At 43.7% G+C, this 21,671-nt stretch overlaps 1 protein-coding gene across 1 annotated transcript; it reads right to left on the bottom strand.

The window, feature by feature from the left end:
* Positions 1-20,639: 20,639 nt before the first annotated feature.
* Positions 20,640-21,377, bottom strand: LOC110888371. The gene has a single exon (XM_022135900.1). It carries the CDS (start codon positions 21,375-21,377, stop codon positions 20,640-20,642), a length of 738 nt encoding a protein of 245 aa, XP_021991592.1.
* Positions 21,378-21,671: the final 294 nt, after the last annotated feature.

Raw genomic sequence — 21,671 nt, 5'->3', positions numbered from 1 at the left:
TTAAAGGAGAATGAAGTGCCTGAGAAGAAATAGAAAAAGGTAAAAGTTTTGTTTGGCTTTTTTACACGAATTTTGTTCCTTCATTGTTTATTAACAGTCAGGGTTCGTTTGGTTCGTAAATGGATCCATTAACACGGTTGACCCATTAACAAGTAAATGGATCAGAGTCATTATAGTTAAAGACACCAAAGGTGCAGGCCAGTGGCCTTGAGTGTAGCAAGGTGCACTAAACCGGGAAGACTGGGCAAAAAACCTATCCAGACTGGCCAATAATAGTTTCAACTTTCAAGCGCTTTGAACCGATCTAAACCGGATATAGATAATGAGTGTTTAGATGGGTAAAGTTACTTCATTTAAGTTTCTAGCTGATAAATCTGTTTATTATATTATCATACTTCATGTTGGAAACTTTCATTGTTCTTATACGCTTGTTGCTTTTTATATTCAAATTAACTGACATAAATGTGATTGTGATATGAAGTTCTTACTTCAACAGACAAACTCGGCCCATTTACGCTTAAAAACAGTGTGTGAAGTTCGAATCTTTGTAAGTAGCCTCATCTCTCAAACGCTAAACTTATTTGTGGTATGCCGTTTAGTTAACTGAGAGTTTGTATGCGTGAAGTTCATTCGTTTCACAAATTCACTTATGTTAAAAGAGATTTTGCTTTGATCAGCCGGATTCAGTTTGACCTTACGCGACCAAATTACTTATCAGATTTCAGATTAGAGTTTATGAAATAGCATTCCTTTATGCACTTATTTTTATTTTTCTTGACAAGTTGATTGCTGCAGTTTAGAGCAAAGTTATCTTTTTAGCTATTATAATTTATATATTTCATTTTCCATCTTTTAAAACCAATACTTCAAGTTGCTTGACATCATTTTGGTGCCACGTGTAGCAAACTCGTATGTTCCAAAGATGTATAGTGATACATCGTTTTGAGTATTGGTGACAATACGGATGGGTGAGGTTGGGTCTTAATGAAATTATATCAGTTTTTTTAAGTTGACCCGTTTATTTTACTTCTATTTTTAGGGATGTATTTAAAAGTGTCGACTATCACGTGGATCTGCAAACAATGTTAAAAGGGTGGTTCATCTTTAAGGAGATTTTTAAACTCATTTACCAAATTAATGGATGCTTGTGGCCCAGGATCAGGTAAGGTAGATCTGATTGCAAAAAGAGACTTTGTCCGGCCAAAACCAAATGCCTTCTTGATTGGATATTTAAACATTATACCCACGTTGTTTAAGACGTCTTGCTACCTATTTCACATCTTTGGATTTTTTTTATAATTGTTTTTTTATGTTTCGTTTACTTTTATGGTCAAACACTGTAGTTTCTAAGTTAGAAAATGAGATTCTTTTTTACTATTTAAAAAAAAATTATTACCACTTACATCAAAGGTTTTAACATAAACCATATTTCTGAATTCTTTTTTATTATTTTTAGGGCATGCTTTACAATTATTGAACTAAAAATAGTTATTGTGACTTGGAAAAGTATAAAGGTAACGTATTTATAGACTTTGTAGTGTAAGAATGGCAAAGCTTGTAGAACAAGCTCAAAATAATAAATGTAAATCCAGCCGTTAAAAAAATGTAATACCCAAGATATACAAATGAATGTGCCAAATACTACTTCCAGGTAAAAGTTGCTAATCCATTGTATAAACCTTTTTAAGGGGATGTTTGGATATGATTACAGGCTACAGCCTAAAAAATCTGATTCTACTTATGCAAAATCACATAAATACTTTCAAAATGTGCATCCAATTTCCAAACACATCCAAAAGTAGAGAATTTTGGGTTTATGGTTTGGCTTTTGAAGTTAGGTTGGTTATCGTTTTCCTGTTTATACGAGTCAAAACTAAATTCTTTATATGGATGGATGAGACTTGGGTTACTCGCAATATTTTTTGTTCAAGTGGTTAGTGTTAACTAATCAACCTTAAAGGCTATTTTTTTTTAATCAAACAAATTTATTGGATTTTTTTTTTCACATAATTAAATCTTGCATTTGGTATAGGAAAAAGTATTTTTCTATAAATTGTAAGTGGTTAGTGTCAAGTAATCAACCTTAAAGGCTAGCACCCCTAATGTGTGGTCTATTGTGTTAGCAAAGAAGATTCAAGTAGCTATAGTTTTGGCTTTTTGCTTAATTATACTGCTTTATATGTGCTATCATAAGCTTTTGACCAAACACTGTTGTAGAGTTACATTAGTATGCCATTTGCTTTATTTATAGTTAACTATCAAAGGACAAACAAATTGTAGGTCATTTGCTGGTTTGAGAAAAGATAAAATAAGTTGTAGCTTATTCAAAAATATATTCATCTCCATTAGCCAACTAAACTATTTCTTTTTTCAAATCATGTGAGTGTTATTGTTATTATATAAACGAATGAATAGTAAATTAGTAACAAACGAGCCCCTAAAGCCGTTGGTAGTTTATAATGTAGATAATAACAACAATAATTTTAATAATTTCAAAGTTACCTTTTTGTAAAGATGTTAATTTAGTTGTTTGATAATAAATAAAAACAATTAGCATAAAAAACTTTTGTAAAATATTATACAAATTATGAAACTTACATAAGTACACGATGCGATTGATAAACTAACGTAAACGAGTACCAAGTTGCAATTTGTCATCCCGCAGCATCGCGCGGGTTTCCTACTAGTGTATATATATATATATATATATATATATATATATATATATATATATAAAGAGCCAGCAAGAAGCTGGGAACAAACAACACCAGAAACAAACAAACGCAGACTCCAATTACATTATGTTCGAAATTTCAAAAACCTTCCAACTAGGCGCCTTGAGCTTAGATCTGTTGCATATCCAAAAAAATAGGCGTCTTCCTTAATCTGGTCCGCCAATTTGCTAATGGGCATGAAAACGTTTTTTGCTTAATTATACTGCTTTATATGTGCTATCATAAGCTTTTGGCCAAACATTGTTGTAGAGTTACATTAGTATGCCATTTGCTTTATTTATAGTTAACTATCAAAGGACAAACAAATTGTAGGTCATTTGCTGGTTTGAGAAAAGATAAGATAAATTGTAGCTTATTCAAAAATATATTCATCTCCATTAGCCAACTAAACTATTTCTTTTTTCAAATCATGTGAGTGTTATTGTTATTATATAAACGAATGAATAGTAAATTAGTAACAAACGAGCCCCTAAAGCCGTTGGTAGTTTATAATGTAGATAATAACAACAATAATTTCAATAATTTCAAAGTTACCTTTTTGTAAAGATGTTAATTTAGTTGTTTGATAATAAATAAAAACAATTAGCATAAAAAACTTTTGTAAAATATTATACAAATTATGAAACTTACATAAGTACACGATGCGATTGATAAACTAACGTAAACGAGTACCAAGTTGCAATTTGTCATCCCGCAGCATCGCGCGGGTTTCCTACTAGTATATATATATATATATATATATACATATATATATATAAAGAGTCAGCAAGAAGCTGGGAACAAACAACACCAGAAACAAACAAACGCAGACTCCAATTACATTATGTTCGAAATTTCAAAAACCTTCCAACTAGGCGCCTTGAGCTTAGATCTGTTGCATATCAAAAAAATAGGCGTCTTCCTTAATCTGGTCCACCAATTTGCTAATGGGCATGAAAACGTGATCGGTGGAATACTTCCGTTCGGTGCGGTGTTTATCGAGCTTTTATTTATTGGTTTATATTAAATCTTTTTGGTAAATTTTCCTTTTTTTTAATTCTCATTAAATTTCTCAGACATGAAGACATGACAGACTAAAAGAATCAAATGACACGTTTATCCAGAGAAGAAAAGAAAAAAGCGAATCAAAAGTGGTATTGAGAATCTTTCCCTTTTTGGAAAATAAGTTCACACCCTGTAAGCTCTGACATACCATATTTGAACATATTATAAGAAAAGAGTGATTCATAAAGAGTATGGGGGCCGGCTGAGGCCTGGATAGGACCGGCGCCGGTCCCTCACACCGCCCCCTGGGGCTCGGCTCGGCACAACCGGCACCCCACAGCCGGGGTAGCCGGTCCCATCTTTTGAAATATAGCCGTTACCAACGGCATTATTAATTAAAAAAAATCATTTTCAATTTAAATAAATACCTCTATTTCATCCATTTTTATACAATTCTCTCCCATTCTACTCCCATTCTTCTCCAATTCTCTTCCTTTTTTTATAAAAAACACTCCATATTTTTTATACAATTTGCTCTAATCATGAATCCATTCAACTCAAACAACCCCAACCCAAACAACCCCAACCCGAATAATCCCAATCCGAACCAACCTAACTTTTTTTCGAGTCCCGCTTACACTCCGACTATGGATCCTTTGTGGGGGGCTTTGCAATTTCCGTTTTCGGGTTTCCAACAAACACCCAACGCCTTCTCACAAATGTCTCAACTTCAACAAATGCAACAATACCAAGCGCTCCAACAAATCATGCAACGCAACACGTTTGAACAACTCCAATCGCAACTGCAACCCCCGGTTCAACTTGACGATGATGATGAAGAAGTCGTCCTCGAATCGCCACCGCAAGAGCTCACGCGCAAAAAAACAAGAGGAAGGGAAAGAAGGTTGAACCCGAAACCGCGCCAAAATCGAGAGCAAAGGGGAGACCTTGGACGAAAGTAGAGGAGGATGCGCTAGCAATGGCGTTTGTTAAGTCCTCTAATGGGAAGAACATGAACACCCCACGAACGGAATCATCATTAGATATCCAATCATGGGAACAACATGCTCTCTTCTTCATTCACCACTTCAAAGGTTGGGTCGAAGTTTGTGCACACCTTCAACCACATCTCAAAGATTGGTTCGAAGTTTGTACACTTCCTCCAACTAATTCCTCCAGTTGGTTCGGCACACCAACAGGTGGCAACCAGCCAAAGGCTGAGAATTTCGTATCAGACGAAACATTTTCACCGGTATGGAAGAGGCGTCAAATGACCCTTCCAGACCTCCAGCTTGATCTACAAACAGAAAAGACCATCCACATGGTCTAGGATCTTCTCCAGACTCCAAACTACCTTCTAAACACCATAGTCCAGTACTCCTCCCACATACAACTTGTATGTGGCAGCAACACTAGACTGGGGGGACTTGAAGGGGTATGGTCCCAGATCTCGCGTCAGCATCGACCGCGAGTGACCATTACCCTTATCAAAACCCCCACCAGTTAACAACCTACTTGTGCCCATGCGAGAACGCATTGACACAAGGGGTGAATCCAATCTACCTAGTAACGAAGGAGGACTTACATGGAACATGAGAACGGTAGAGTGATGCGACATAGCATCACATCTGGTGTATGAAAACGGAAGTATTCACAGCGATGCGGCCTCGCACCGCGTCCAGTGAACACTTCTATCAATACAAGGAAGCTGGAGAACAGCAACAGTCACCACAGGCGACGATGCGGCCAGCACCGCATCTCGCGTATTTCTTGATCACTAGCAAGAGACGCGATAACATCAGATGTTACCGCAGACAGCGATGCGGCTAGCACCGCATCCTGTACGCTCAACAAGTGGGACTGACACCACAGTGCAAGTGGAACCAATGGCAGTCACCTGTCAGATCTACGGAAGCGACAGACTGACGTGGCGTCGTCTCAACGGCCGACATGTCTGACACACCTGCAAAGGTGCAGCATGCCGTCAGTCTATCCATCCACCTCCTCCTTCACTCCTCGGCTATAAATACCAACCCCAAACCAGGTTTGAGGTATCTCTTCACAACTCTCTCACTACTACTACTATCTTACTTTGCTTCCCAAGCAAACTACTGATTCTCACGCCGGAGAGTGGTAACAAGGAGCACCCCCCACCCCATCCTCCTTGTTACGAGTCACGGTTTGTTTCCTTGTGCAGGAGATCAACCCACCGGTGATCCAGCCAGCGATCCTCGAGAGGAAGGGATTAACCCTTCTTAACGAGACCAGTGAGTTAACCCTGCCCGGTTAACCATTGTTTCATCATTGGCGCCCACCGCTACTCTTAGCACTTTTTCGATCATCCTTTTGTCCTCTCTCAAAATCATGACTGATCACCAAAACAATATTACAGGGGATAATCCACTCCCCACCAACACAGGAAATGTGGGGAATACCCCACCGGAACCGAATCCGGGCCATATCGGCACATCAATGCAAAGAGGTCCATCCCTAACGTTCGGGCATGACTTATCACAGTACGCATCTGTGATCCCCCCGAACATGGACCCCCACATCTGGTATGACCAACATGCCACCTTGTTGGCCGCAACATACAACCGCGCTTATGTGTAAGCACACATACAAGCTGGGCCAACCCCAGCACCGCACACCCCTGCCGATCGTATTTTACAATACGAAGGCAGGGCACATTCACGTCCAGCTTCGAGAAGCAGACGTGAAGACCGCGGATCATCTTACTGTTCGATCCACACAATCAACGAGGATGATTCCGCATACGGGTCCCACACCAGGGGATCAGTGCATACCCGCCTAGGTCCTCACGTTGAGGACAGACGACGGTCAGCATCCCGGCATGGCTCTGGAATTCAGAGCCGGTTGGGCCCGCAACCATATACCGAAGGGTATGGTCGTACCGACCCGGACGACCATACATATATCGGGGATTCGCATGACACCAACAGCAGACTGGGAGGACGCAACTATGTTCCTCCCACTCACCCCCGCGGTACATACCTCAGAGTTGCAAAACGCCCTGAGAACCAGCCATACAGGCCCAAAGCTGTGGCCAAAAATTCCAAATTCGCCCCGCGAATTGCCCACGCCCATGTTACCACAACAAAATTCCCATTCAATGTCGGGAAATACAACGGTTCGTCCGACCCGGACGACCACATGAACGTTTTCATGGGCGCAGGGTGCAACGGCCTGTGGGACGAACCCACCTGGTGCAACTTTTTCCCCCAGACCCTCACGGGCCTGGCCAGGGCATGGTTCGATTCTTTGCCAGTGGGATCACTGGCCTCATTTGAGGACTTGCACGCAAAGTTCCTCGCTCATTTCAGCCAACAACGACGTCACATACGTGACTCGTTGGACGTCATGAACATCTGGCGAAGGGACGACGAATCATTAGAAGCATTCGTCGTCCGGTACAATAAAGAGTGCCTAGAGATAGGTGACGTGTAAGACCAAATGGCACGGAACCATTTCATCAAGGCCGTTAGGGACAGGCAGATGGTCATGACCATCTCTGGCAAGGAGGGTTTGCCTAAAAAATGGGAAGATGTCATGGCCGCGGTCAAGACATACGCCCAAACGCAGCGGTCTCTCGAACCGCATGTGGCAAAGGCACATCCCCAAGCCGAAACCTCCCACCAAGGGTCCAAGCGTAACAACAAACGCAACCGGGACATTGGAAATCGCGATATTTCCAAACCATACTTCCCGCGGACCAACCCGTTTGACCCAAGGAACTACAATCCCCAACGGGACAACCGGGCCCCAAAGAAAGATTCTCAGGACCGCAACTGGACCGAGATCACTGTGTCGCCAAGCGAAGTCCTTCTTACGGACGCATAGCTCTTACGACCGGCCCAACCAATGAAGTCCAAGAAAAATCAGGACCTCACACTCTATTGTGAGTACCACAAGGACTCGGGCCACACCACAAACAACTGCATCAGTCTCCGGCTAGAGATTGAGCGAGCCTTAAAAGAGGGGAAACTGCAACATCTTTTGCAAGGTGGACAAAAACCCACCAAGCGCATCACCCCTCATGGCGAAGGCACCTCCTCCGGGAAGAAAACCATGTACGTGGCCGCCACGCACATGATTAACGGAGGCAAAGGTAGGCCGCGCAAAGCGGCGAGAAGGCCGGACAATGACTGGAAAGACGAGCAAGTCGTCTTTCCAAAAGTCCGAGGCGGACCGCGCGACAGGCGCGCCGTCGTTATTACAGGCCAACTGGCACACTACTGCACCGAACGACTATTCATCGACCCGGGCAGTACTTCTGACATAATCTACGAACAATGCTTCAACCTGTTCGACCAGGAGGACAAAGATCGGTTGCAAGCAGTAGACTACCCATTGGCCGGGTTCGCAGGGGAAACTGTCTTTCCCCTGGGCCAGATCACTTTTCCTGTGCGTCTTACCAGCGGCAGACACACAAGAATAGAAGAGGTGAACTTCATGGTTTTACCTCACACCTCCAGATATGACGTACTCCTTGGGAGAGAATCCCAAGGCGATTTCAATATGATTACATCCGTCCCCTACTCTGCTGTCGGTTTTCCAACGGAATCGGGGGTCGCGATAATCTACGCACGAAAAGACGTCATGATGACGGACGAACTACGTCCGACCAAGGTCGCAAGGCCTACCCCCAGCAACCAACCAGAGAAATGGGTTCTCAACGCGAGATACCCAGAACAAAAGGTTACATTGGGTCACGCTTTGTCCCCGACCACAAGAGCGCACCTGAAGCAGCTTCTCTTCGGGAACCAAGACATTTTCGCATGGACACCCGCAGACATGACAGGGGTCCCGCGTGATATTGCGCAACACCACTTGAATACCTCACCAGGTATCAAACCGGTGATCCAAGGCCAACGCCACCTTGGGTCCGCTAAAAATCAGGCGATGCAAGTGCAAGTCGAAGAACTGCTCTCCGCAGGCATCCTGCGGGTAGTCAAATACCAGACTTGGTTATCCAACCCAGTTATGGTAGAAAAACCATCCGGAGGCTGGCGCATGTGCGTCGATTACAAAGACCTTAACAAAGCCTGCCCCAAGGATTGTTACGCACTTCCAGAAATCGACGAAAAGGTCGATAATCTCGCACCATTCAGATGGAAGTGTTTCCTCGATTGCTACAAAGGGTACCATCAGGTCCAAATGGCGATCGAGGATGAAGACAAAACCGCATTCCGCACTCCCACCGGGAATTACTGTTATACAAAAATGCCGTTTGAGTTGCGCAACGTGGGCGCAACCTATCAAAAGCTGATGAACGACACTTTCCGCGGTCAAATAAGCAAAAGTGTCGAAATCTACATGGACGACCTAGTCGTCATGAGCATGGAGGAAGATACCATGCTCACAGACATTGAAAGAACATTCCAGACTCTGCGAAGCGTTAACATAAAGCTCAATCCAGGGAAATGCTCGTTTGGAATGGAAGAAGGCAAATTCCTTGGGTTCATCGTGACAAAAGATGGATTCAAGGTAAACCCGGAGGCAAATTCCTTGGGTTCATCGATGAAAGATATGCAACGATTAGCCGGCAGGCTAGCGGCACTCAACAGATTCTTAGCCAACCATGCAGCTAAGTCTTATCCTTTCATCAAGACCCTGCGGAACTGTTTAAAGAAAGAACAATTCCTGTGGACCGCAGAGGCCGAAAACGCCTTCCGGGAAATGAAGGAGTGTTTGATACAACTCCCAACCTTAACCGCACCACACAAAGAGGAGCCACTCATATTATACCTATCTGCCGCGGACAACGCGGTAGGTGCGGTATTGATAGTGGAGCGGGAGGGGGTTCAAACACCCATCTATTACATCAGCAAGATGCTCAACGACCCAGAAACAAGGTACTCAATAATGGAAAAATCGGTATTAGCACTAGTGCACGCATCAAGAAGGTTGCGACGCTACTTCACGAACCATGTCATCACGGTGCTAACCAATTACAGGATCGGCCCGATCCTATCCAAACCTTACATTTCTGGGAGATTAGCAAAATGGGCAATAGAGCTGGGCGCGCACACGTTGAACTACAAACCGCGCCCCGCGATAAAAGGCCAAATCTTAGCTGATTCGCTGCCGAAGTACCGGTGAATCGCATCCAAGAATGCGAACAAGCACAAAACCCTGCACCAACGCCATCTTCCTCAGAAACTTGGGCACTATTTACCGACGGTGCCTCCAACGAGGAAGGTGCGGGCGCAGGTCTGCGACTCGTCAGCCCTGATGGCCAAGAGCTTACATATGCCATCCGCCTCGATTTCAAAAGCACAAATAACGAGGCCGAATATGAAGCCCTACTGGCCGGACTACGTTTAGCAGTCAAACTCGGCGTGCAGCATCTGGAAGCACACGTCGACTCTCTGTTGGTTGCAGGACAAATACGCGGAGACTATGCCGCAAAGGGGGATATCATGATCCTCTACCTCGAGCAAGCCCTCCAACTAACATCCAGTTTCGCTTCGTTCAATATCCGACATATTAATCGAAGTGAAAACAAGTCCGCGGATGCACTATCAAAACTTGCATCCACCAGCTTCCAGCACTTGGCAAAGGAGATACGCATCGAAATTCTGCAAAATCCTTCGGTACCCCTGCGCCAAGTCAACGTCATTCAATACGGTACAACATCATGGATGACACCTATTATCGCATATCTGCAATCAGGTGTGACCCCCGAAAGCAAATCAGAGGCATGCAAGCTACAATACAAAGCGTGCCATTATCAAATGGGAGACGATATCTTATACCGCAAATCATACCTAGGACCACTACTACGATGCGTCAACCCCCAGGATGCCACATACCTCATCCGAGAGATACACGAGGGCATATGTGGCATACATGCTGGACCACGCATGGTAGTGGCCAAAATCATGAATGCCGGGTATTACTGGCCCGGCATGCACCTGGACGCCCTCAAAGAGTTTCGCAAATGTATCGACTGTCAACGTCATGCTCCAAAAACTTTGCGGACAAAGAACAACTTAGTCCCCGTCACAACCGCATGGCCCTTTCAGAAATGGGCAATTGACGTTGTGGGACCTTTCCCTGACGCTCCGGGTGCGGTCAAATTTATCATAGTAGCAGTTGATTACTTCACAAAATGGGTAGAAGCAAAACCGCTCGCCTCAACCACTGCTATGATAACAAGAAAATTCATTTGGGAACACATCATCTGCCGTTTCGGGTTACCAATGTGCATTGTCACCGATAATGGCACCAACTTTGCTGCTGACGAATTTCAAAAATGGCTAAAAGAACTACACGTTGAACACATATTCTCATCCATGGCACATCCGCAAGGAAACGGCGAAGTTGAGAGTATCAACAAAAGCCTAGTCGAGGGCATCAAAGCAAGGTTGGGAACAGCCAGGCGTGGCTGGGTCGATGAACTCCCAAGTATCCTATGGGCTCACCGTACTAGCCCAAAAACAAGCAATGGGGAAACACCCTTCAGCCTAGTCTACGGTTCGGAAGCGGTGATCCCCGCGGAAGTAGGTCTCCCCTCCCCTAGAATGTTGGCTATTGAAAAACTAGACAACATCACAGAACGCAGGATTGATTTGGACCTCTTGGAAGAAAGGCGCGAAAACGCGGCCATCAACGAGGCCAAATATAAATCCAAACTTGAAAAGTACTACAACACACGCGTCCGCGTTTGTACTTTCAATCCAGGAGACTACGTCCTACGCGACAACGAAGCATCTAATGCTGAGCGCCCAGGCAAACTTGCCCCCAAGTGGGAAGGACCCTACCTCATCAAAGAGGTCTTAGGGAAAGGCGCATACAAATTACAAACGTTAGAATGCGAACCTATCGCACGAACATGGAACGCACAACAGCTTCGACGCTGTTATATGTAAGCCATGTTCCTACATTTTCTATGTAACATATCGGGCCACAGGCCATTGGCAAATAAATAAATAAGCAATTTTATACATTATTGTTTGTTACTACTATTACAAATGCGTGTTCCACTTTGCGGTATCCCAAAAACAGATTGGCAAAATCTTCATTCGCGATACCCATACAAAGTGGTAACCACACACAAATATTGTAATAGGCCAGCAAAAGGCAAAAAGACTTGCATATTTATCCGGCCGGATAAACAAGTTTTGTTAACACTTAACACAATTCCTGAGCCCAAAAAGGCAAACAATGGAATTGACGCGTACTCATACGACAAAGGTATGGAGTATACTTGACCCCATTCACAAATGGGTAGAGTTCCGGATATATAAGCCTTTACAAAGCTTACACAATTCTAAAACCCTAACGGGGTAAATAACAGAATTGACGCGTACTCATACGACAAAAGTATGGAGTATACTGGACCCCATTCACAAATGGGTAAAGTTCCGCATACATACGTTCAAACATGCAAGAATTAAAAACACTTGTACAAACTGAACAAAATACTTTATATTCAAAAAATTCAAGCACCCACGCGATGCTTAATGGATTTACATAAAGTTCCTAGTATATACAAGAGGAAAACAAAAAGGGGGCACACTTGCCAACCTAAACCCTATTTCGTACCGCTGGTACCCGCGTCATCTCCAGCACCACCAGCGGGAGCATACAGCATCCGCAGCCGGTCAACGTAATCCGCAGCCTCTAAGCAGTCGTCCAACTTCTCCACACAAGAGAGGGACGTATCATAAAAGGAGGCTACGGCCGCGTTCAGGCGACCTTCGGTATCCACGTCCCGAAAGCCGGATCGCTCTTCGATAACACCGCCTACATACATGACGTTCATATGGGAAATGCAGCGGTTATAACCAGCTTTAAAACCAGCGTCACGAGCACGCTACTTGACCAAATCCAAACCAGCTGCGGTCTCAGGCGCGTCCATGATAGCCTGAACAATCTGCAGTAAACAAAGGATAAGTCTCGGATACTAATCCAAGCAAATATAAAGGTAAGGGATACTTACACGCGCGATACCGTGACTCTGCATCCACTCACGGTCAGCCTCCAGTTGGTTAAACGAAGAGGTCAGAGCATCTCTGGCCTCAACGGCAACATTGGCCCGCTCTTCCGCTGCAGTCATGCGGGCTGTGAGGTCAGTGACCGCGACCTCCCGGGTCTGAACCTCAGCCTGTCAAAGAGCAGAAAACAGTTTACTCAGTAAACATTCTCAAAAAGCAGAGAAATATCAAACAAAGGTAACAAGTCATACCTGAAGGCTGGCAACAACTTTATCTAAACGAATGCGCTCAGCATTCGCCTCTTCAAGAGCCTTGGAAGAACGGCTCTCCCTCTCTTCGGCCTCCTCCAGGGCCTTCGCAGCACGCGCCCCGGCTTCCTTGGCCTCTTCAAAAGCCTTTATGGCCCCGGCCTCCGCCTGCTGCGCTTTAACCGCAATTGCCTCAGCTGCAGCTTTCTCTCTACCCAAGGCAACGTTCGCTGCCTTGGCGTTCGTCAACTCCTGCCGAGCACGGAACAAATTGTCATTTTGCTTAGCCCAAGATTCATTCCACTTCTTGCGCTCATTGGACAACTTTTTGTTCCAGCTCTTGCGTTCATCAGAAAGGAGTTTGGCAAGAGTACGAACCTGTTTCAGCTGAGCAGTGGCAGCCCACTCCGAGGTCTGCTTCTGCTTCTCAAACGCAGCTCTATCTTTCTCAAGCTGCTCTGCACCCGCACGAGCAGCCTTGATCAACTCTTCCGCTTCGGCCCGCATGCGAGCAGCTTCCTCCTCTCTGCGGCCTAACACCTTGTAGTCTTCCAAAATGGCGTTAGCCACTATGGAACTTCCTACTAGCAAGGTGGAAAGTTGATTGATGCGCAACTCACGGGGGGGCGGCACGGGCACGTTCTACTTTAAAGGGGGTGCCCAAACCACCCAGAATCTCCTTGCACGCAGATGGGTCGTTGGAAATATCATCCCCCTGCATAACAGTCCATGGGGGTCGGTGATAAACAGTACTTCGACCCTGGGTATAGGTGCGATAGTAATACTCCAATTCAGACTCCCCAGGCTGAATTGGAGGCCCATCATAACCCGTACCACCGGCAGACGAACCGGTACCCTTCTCACCAACAGAAGACTTCTGCGGCTCAGCATCATGCTGCCGCACCTCAGCATCAGTTTTTTGCGGCTCAGCATCAGACTTTTGCTTCCCAGAATCAGAAAACCGCAGACCCAAATTATCACCCTCATTGGGAGAGATCAGATTGTTGGACGAATCAACGGTATCGAATATCTGGGTCGCGACCTTCTCTGCGGTACCCTCCGTTTGCACGGTCGAATCAGGCACCACCTTGACAAAGGGTGCCGAAGGTTCCTCTGACGCACCCGCACCTGCACCCGCGGCATGCGGAGGTGACAACGGAGCATCAAAGATAGAAAAATCTTTATCTTGAAGCTCTGCAAAACAAAGTCAAATAGCTATCAAAACACAGGTTGTACATAACACTTGAGACAAGCTAAACAACACTTACCAACAGTAACCGCAGGTTTCTTTGATGTCGGACCAGTCCTCTTAGACTGCAACCTCCGACGTTTCGGTCCACCGGCACCAGCGGCCGTCTCTTCTACTTGCCTCTTCCCAGCACCAAACTGCGAGCCCGCAGCTGTACCCAAACCCTCAAGGGTATCAGATACTATCACATAATCCAAGTATCTACGGAAAGAAGAGTGAGAGATACCTGCCGCCTGCGGTACCAGATGAGGCACAACAGTGACCTCCGGTATTTTCTCTTGGCGAAAGCACACGCCTTTCACCGTTTGCCTCTTAGGCACACCCTTCGCATCCGGGTCCCCTAAGGCCCCAAGATCACCTGCATGAAAACCATCCAAAAGGTGAGTCAGTGCAACCATTATTGTTATCACAAGAATAAAGGATTCCTAAACATACCTTTGCCCCGCGGCAACTCAACTGCTAATGCGGCCTCAGTAGGCACCCGGAAGTTATCTCGAATGATAACATTAAACTCCTCCTCGCCATCCGCACAAACAACTATTTCCACCTGACCCGAAATCCGGGGCAAACATCCTCCATAAGGGAGCATCCTCTGATAGCAAACGCACAACTCAGTAACGTATACGGGGATAAGAAAGTTAAACAAATGAAAAGTACGTACCACCACTTTTCTCCCGCACCACGGGCTTTGACTTCTTGTTCCTCCTTGTCAGCATCATGCGCAACACCCACAACTGTGTGTTGTTCAACTTCACAGACTCAATGGTCTGCAACCGCGGAAACCACTCCACCGTCTTCAAACTTGGGACCGCAATGGTCTCTGCTATGATCGTCTCGGTCACATTCCGAAACGTCATATTTGCAACAATGGCAGCAGCCTTGATGTAAAAGAACTTCATCTTCCACTTCGTCATCCCCTTGGGAGGAGTCATCAGTTTGGGACTACCCTCTCGTTGACGGAAGGAAAAGAACCCCAAGGACACCGTCATTTGATAAAACCGTCGGAAATCTCCAACGGTAGGCTCTATGCCAAGAGCACGAAAGGTGAATTCAAAATTTCGAATCCGGATCATACCAAACGGACTCAGTTGAGAAATGTGGACCTTGTACCACTCCAAAACCTCGACAACAAAAACAGTCAAAGGTAACCGGAGATTACAGTCACCAAAAAAGTCTGCCCACATGGTCACATAACCGGCCGAAGCGTCGGCACCGGTGTCACCCTCCGATGGGTAGCAGGCCCCATATTCAGGGGGCATTTGGACATCAAGCATAAGACGATCAAAGGTCTTCTTGGTCCACTTTAACTCCGGTAAACCACCACCGGCGGCCCCCCCTCTTCTTCCTCCGCCACTACCGGCTGTTCAGGGTTTTCACCCTCCACATTGTGTGGACTTGATGGTTCAGCCATCAGAAAATATCGAAGAAACGAAAGAAAGTGAGTAGAAACACTAAACTCAGAAAACCTCACCGGAAACTTCAAACAATTGATCGGAGAAGACGAGTAACTTCTTTTCTCTCACCGGCAAATTTTTTGAAATTTTGAACAAGTGAGGGGAAACCACGAACGGTTTCCCCTTATATACCCATCGCAATTAATGAGGAGGGAGAAAACGAATCATCACGTTCAAAAAGAACGAAAGAACGAATTACGCGACACCACGTGTCAAGCGCCGTTTCCGCTGACGGTTATCACGCGCGCGTGGCCGCCCACGCGCCTGACATAGGAGACGTTTATACTCCTTGCTACAGTGCATTTAATGCCTCGGGCAGTGCAAATGTCCTTTCATTTCAGCACATGCCAGAAAATCTCACCAACTTCCACCAACTCACACGTGCGCTCAGCCACGTATGTAACAAAAAGCGACTACCTTATCCAATTGCAAGCAGTATGCGGTTTCTCTGCTTCCCGCACCATAACCCATACCGCATATCGTTTTTTTTTACATACCCCTAAAAATAGGCAAAATATATGTCTTCACACTATAAGGGGGTATAATCCCTTTCCGCACTACCCACGAGCACACGTGGAATATGCGGAAATGACACACACGAGCCCGTTCAGGTGTGTCAGATACTCAGAACCAGCGTTGTTCTTTGGACTAAACCGCATCTCAGATACAGGTAAACCGCATTGCCTTCATTCTCTTCAAGCTTCAAATCCCTCCTGTCCGGTTCACAACCGCAGAGGGTACATGAACACCTTCTTTAACATGAAGAAGGAAGGGAATGTACGCGAGCGCACATCAGCAACCCTGACTCCTGAACCTTCAAGAGCCACATCCGAGCAACACACCCATTTCGAGCGAATATGGGAATGCAAAACCGCAGACACTCATGAGTCACTGCGGACATAACCATAGCTTCCGGAAATAGTTGCTACGGTAGAGCCACAACTAACTCCATATCGAGGAACGAAACTACTCCAAGGAAAACTCCTCGGTATTGGAGCGGGAAGGAAGGTGCCTAAGGAAGAGATGCGGACGAAATCCACAATAATCACACGAGCCCTTGTCGAACAACAAGCGGTCGAACAAGCGGTAACACGTCTGCTTATGACTTTGTTACCCTACTTGTACGTTGGATAGAATAAACAATGATGGGCATTACCATGCCTACGATCATGTTTATTTGACCGTTATCCAGAATCACATTGTTCGACCAAACATGGCCAACAATGACGCAAGTACCCAACGTTGCTCCCACAACCGTGGCCAACAATGTCAAGCAACGAGGTAACCGCAAAAGACGTGCGGTTACTTGAGAGCTAATGGGAAGAACATGAACACCCCACGAACGGAATCATCATTAGATATCCAATCATGGGAACAACATGCTCTCTTCTTCATTCACAACTCAAAGGTTGGGTCGAAGTTTGTGCACACCTTCAACCACATCTCAAAGATTGGTTCGAAGTTTGTACACTTCCTCCAACTAATTCCTCCAGTTGGTTCGGCACACCAACAGGTGGCAACCAGCCAAAGGCTGAGAATTTCGTATCAGACGAAACATTTTCACCGGTACGGAAGAGGCGTCAAATGACCCTTCCAGACCTCCAGCTTGATCTACAAACAGAAAAGACCATCCACATGGTCTAGGATCTTCTCCGGACTCCAAACTACCTTCTAAACACCATAGTCCAGTACTCCTGCCACATACAACTTGTATGTGGCAGCAACACTAGACTGGGGGGACTTGAAGGGGTATGGTCCCAGATCTCGCGTCAGCATCGACCGCGAGTGACCATTACCCTTATCAAAACCCCCACCAGTTAACAACCTACTTGTGCCCATGCGAGAACGCATTAACACAAGGGGTGAATCCAATCTACCTAGTAACGAAGGAGGACTTACATGGAACATGAGAACGGTAGAGTGATGCGACATAGCATCACATCTGGTGTATGAAAACGGAAGTATTCACAGCGATGCGGCCTCGCACCGCGTCCAGTGAACACTTCTATCAATACAAGGAAGCTGGAGAACAGCAACAGTCACCACAGGCGACGATGCGGCCAGCACCGCATCTCGCGTATTTCTTGATCACTAGCAACAGACGCGATAACATCATATGTTACCGCAGACAGCGATGCGGCTAGCACCGCATCCTACACGCTCAACAAGTGGGACTGACACCACAGTGCAAGTGGAACCAATGGCAGTCACCTGTCAGATCTACGGAAGCGACAGACTGACGTGGCGTCGTCTCAACGGCCGACATGTCTGACACACCTGCAAAGGTGCAGCATGCCGTCAGTCTATCCATCCACCTCCTCCCTCACTCCTCGGCTATAAATACCAACCCCAAACCAGGTTTGAGGTATCTCTTCACAACTCTCTCACTACTACTACTATCTTACTTTGCTTCCCAAGCAAACTACTGATTCTCACGCCGGAGAGTGGTAACAAGGAGCACCCCCACCCCATCCTCCTTGTTACGAGTCACGGTTTGTTTCCTTGTGCAGGAGATCAACCCACCGGTGATCCAACCAGCGATCCTCGAGAGGAAGGGATTAACCTTTCTTGACGAGACCAGTGAGTTAACCCTGCCCGGTTAACCATTGTTTCATCAGGTTCAAATTTCACATACGACAGGGTATTAAAGAAATTAGCCATTCAAGAAAAAAATGGAGTTTCTAGGAAACTGAAACCTACCAGTCAGATTATGCGTGAGAAAAGTAAAAAAAAAATGGAGTTTCTAGGAAATTGCCAATGAGGTAGTTGTGGAGTGGTTAGGGAAAGACTTGGTGTTACTTGTGACCTAGGTTCGACTCCCACTCTTCTCATTATTTTCTGTGGCATCCAGGTGAAGGGCGAATACGGGTGGCCCCGGTTAGTCTTGGATGGGAGACGAGGTTTTACCAATTATTCCACTGTCGTGCATTCGAGCGGGTGGAGGTCGGTTTTTCACGCATCTGGGAGAGCCAAAGGGCTGGCGGCGGTCGAGTAGTCAGCCTTGACCACAAGTGGTCGACACGTCATTCCTTGCCGTTAAAAAAAAGTAGACTAGCTGAATTATAAAATCACATAAACTATTATTGTTATTAGATAAATTTATTGAATGCTTAGAACATTTAAGCCGGTTATGGCTTACTATTTTTTACTATACACTCACAACTTAGAAGTTTGTGCATTATTTGTTTCATTTTTATAATCGGACTCATTTTAACGGCATCTCCTGACAAGAATTCTTGGATCCGTCACTGGTTTTTGACATGGTGTTTTAAATTTTAAGCCTATAATTCATTGCATTTTGTTTTAAATTGTTATTTTGATTTTTTTTTTTTTTGCCAAAACAACCCAAAACATTATGTCCAAGTCTACAACATGATACCTGCATATCAATTCGTATGCCTTCTCACACTTCTCACAAAAAAAATGTCCTTTTTACATGATACTAAGACTAAAATTGAGATGATGTTTACCCATTACCTGTTATTTTCAAGCTTTTTTCGTTATTATAAGGAGTAACCTTTGTAGTATCATATTCTTCATATACTCAAATATAGCCTTTAAAATTCAAACTAATTAATTTTAATACATATAACTTGTAATATAGCCACCATACTATTCTTTTTCTCTAAAATCACTTTATCCACATTAACCTACAAACCAAGAACCCGAAACCACTCAGAATGTGATTAAGATGGAGACAAAAAGAAAACACTAATTTTTAGTTGGACGGACGAGAGGTGAAAAGGGGTATAAATATTAAAAGTGTTAAAACAAATATATGTAAGATTATAAATTTTTCATTCAGTATATATGTACTCTACAAGGTTAAGGGGATAGAGAGATAACCAAATAGTATGATATCATAAATTTAAAATAGTTATATTTGATATACAAACTTTATTGAGTTAATACAATATTAAGGATGTTTTTTTTAATAATATATAAACTTTAATATATCATATAAAAGTTATTAAACAAATCAAAATATTTGAGAAAAAGCCAAAATATTGATGTGAATTTGGGTTTGAAAGAAGAGGTGTCATTATTGATTAGGGGTGTGGGAAAGGCCCAACCACGTTTGGCCTTTTGGGTTTAGAAATATTATTGGTGGACAACCTACTTCCCCTTCAATTATACTATATTTTATTATTTTTAAATCATTTGATTTAAACATTTTGAAAATGAAATATGTCTCACTTGTTTCCTTGTCGTAAAAATTCAAATCCATTGATACATATGATGTAGGATGATATAAGCATCATAATCCCATATTATTTATTTCTAGGTTTAAAATAGTCGTCTTTTGCTTTTGATTAGTTGGAGGTATATTAGTAACTCATTAAAATACTGAAGTATTGTTAAACCCTTAGATCATATAACTAATGACAACTCATTAAAATATGTATAGGATTAAACAAATATTAAATTAATATTCACGATATAATGTTTTTGAAATATGAATTGCTTTGGTACAAAAGTAACATAACATCCTTATGTATATAGGATTAAACAAATATTAATTAATATTCACGATATAATGTTTTGGTGTATGAATTGCTTTGGTACAAAAATAACATAACATCCTTATGTGCATAGTATTTTTAATCAATAGTTACTAAACAATTTATATTCTCGTGTGTTCTTTAAAAATTAAGTGTTTTAATAAAAAAATATAGTAAAGTAAAAATTAAGAATTTTGATAAAAAAAATATAGTAGAGTTAAAATTTGATCCATATTTATTTATCACTATGAACCAATGGTGCAAGTCGGGTTTGGACCGCCAACATTCTTCTTAGACAAGTGATTACTTTTTTTTTTTTTCGATAGTGGTGCCTAACCTGACAAGTAGCTTGTTTGCAACTTCATACAAAGGGAAAGGATTTGCTAGGTCAACCAAACCAATCATAGAATGGTTGACTATAATTTTTTTTTTTAAAGATGAATTTTATTAAACACCAAGAGCTACTCCATTACTAAGATAGGAACGAATCACTCGAAAGCCCAATTACACAAACTGAAAGTTACACCAATCTTTCCATTTTACGCATACAAAATTTTGCCTATTTTTTAACCAAAGGAACCCCAAGGCCTTCAAATCCGCCACTATCTCTGCCACACTCGACTTTCTATCTTCAAAGATGCGCTCATTTCTCGCCTTCCAAATTCTCCAACAAGCTATGATAATCACTACTCGTAAGACTTCTTTTCTTCTAGCCGACATAGGAATCAACTTGTGCATTTCCATCAAATCCTTTACCGTGAATGCAAAAATGTGAGGAATACCGCACCATGTAGATACAGCTTGCCAAACACCCGCAGCCATTGCACATCCCGTGAAAAGATGATTCGCCGTTTCCTCTTGAACTCCACAAAAAACGCAGAGCTCGTTTTCAATGTTGATCTTCCTTTTTCTCAGTTCTACTCTGGTAGGGAGCCTTTCCATTTCCGCCCTCCACGCAAAAATGTTACATTTCGCTGGAATCCATTTGCACCATTCATGAGCATAAAAGCCTACATGATGGTTCGATATTTGCAGCTCTTTTTGAACACTACCAACCGAAAACATCCCATCTTTGGATCCTTTCCATAGCCACTTGTCTCTCCGTTCATTGTAACCTGTAGAAAACAAAAGATTAGAGCAATTTTGCAGCTGCTCCAACTCCTCTGTTGAGCTCGGGTTCCCCAACCAATCCCAAACCAAAGTAACAGCCCCATCAACCACCTTAACCGTATCCGCAACCATTGAGTTCTTATTTTTAGATAAAAGAAATAGCAATGGGAATCGATCTTTTAACCGAACATTCAGCACCCAGACATCAGTCCACAATCTAATCGATCTACCATTTCCCGCCGTAAAAAATAAAGAAAACCACGAACTTTTATGTTGATTAATGTGTGTTAGAAAATATGAGATCGATCTGATTAATACCCGACCATCCAATAATTGTAGAGAGGGAAGTAGATATATTCGTGATTTTGATTGAGTTTCTTTTTAATGTGTATGTTCAGGGAAAATCCTTTTATGATATTTACGAAA

This window comes from Helianthus annuus, chromosome 11 (assembly GCF_002127325.2).
Source record: "Helianthus annuus cultivar XRQ/B chromosome 11, HanXRQr2.0-SUNRISE, whole genome shotgun sequence".
NCBI lineage: Eukaryota > Viridiplantae > Streptophyta > Magnoliopsida > Asterales > Asteraceae > Helianthus > Helianthus annuus.
The sequence above is the reverse complement of the archived record's forward strand: the minus strand, read 5'-3'. Positions and strand labels throughout refer to the sequence as shown.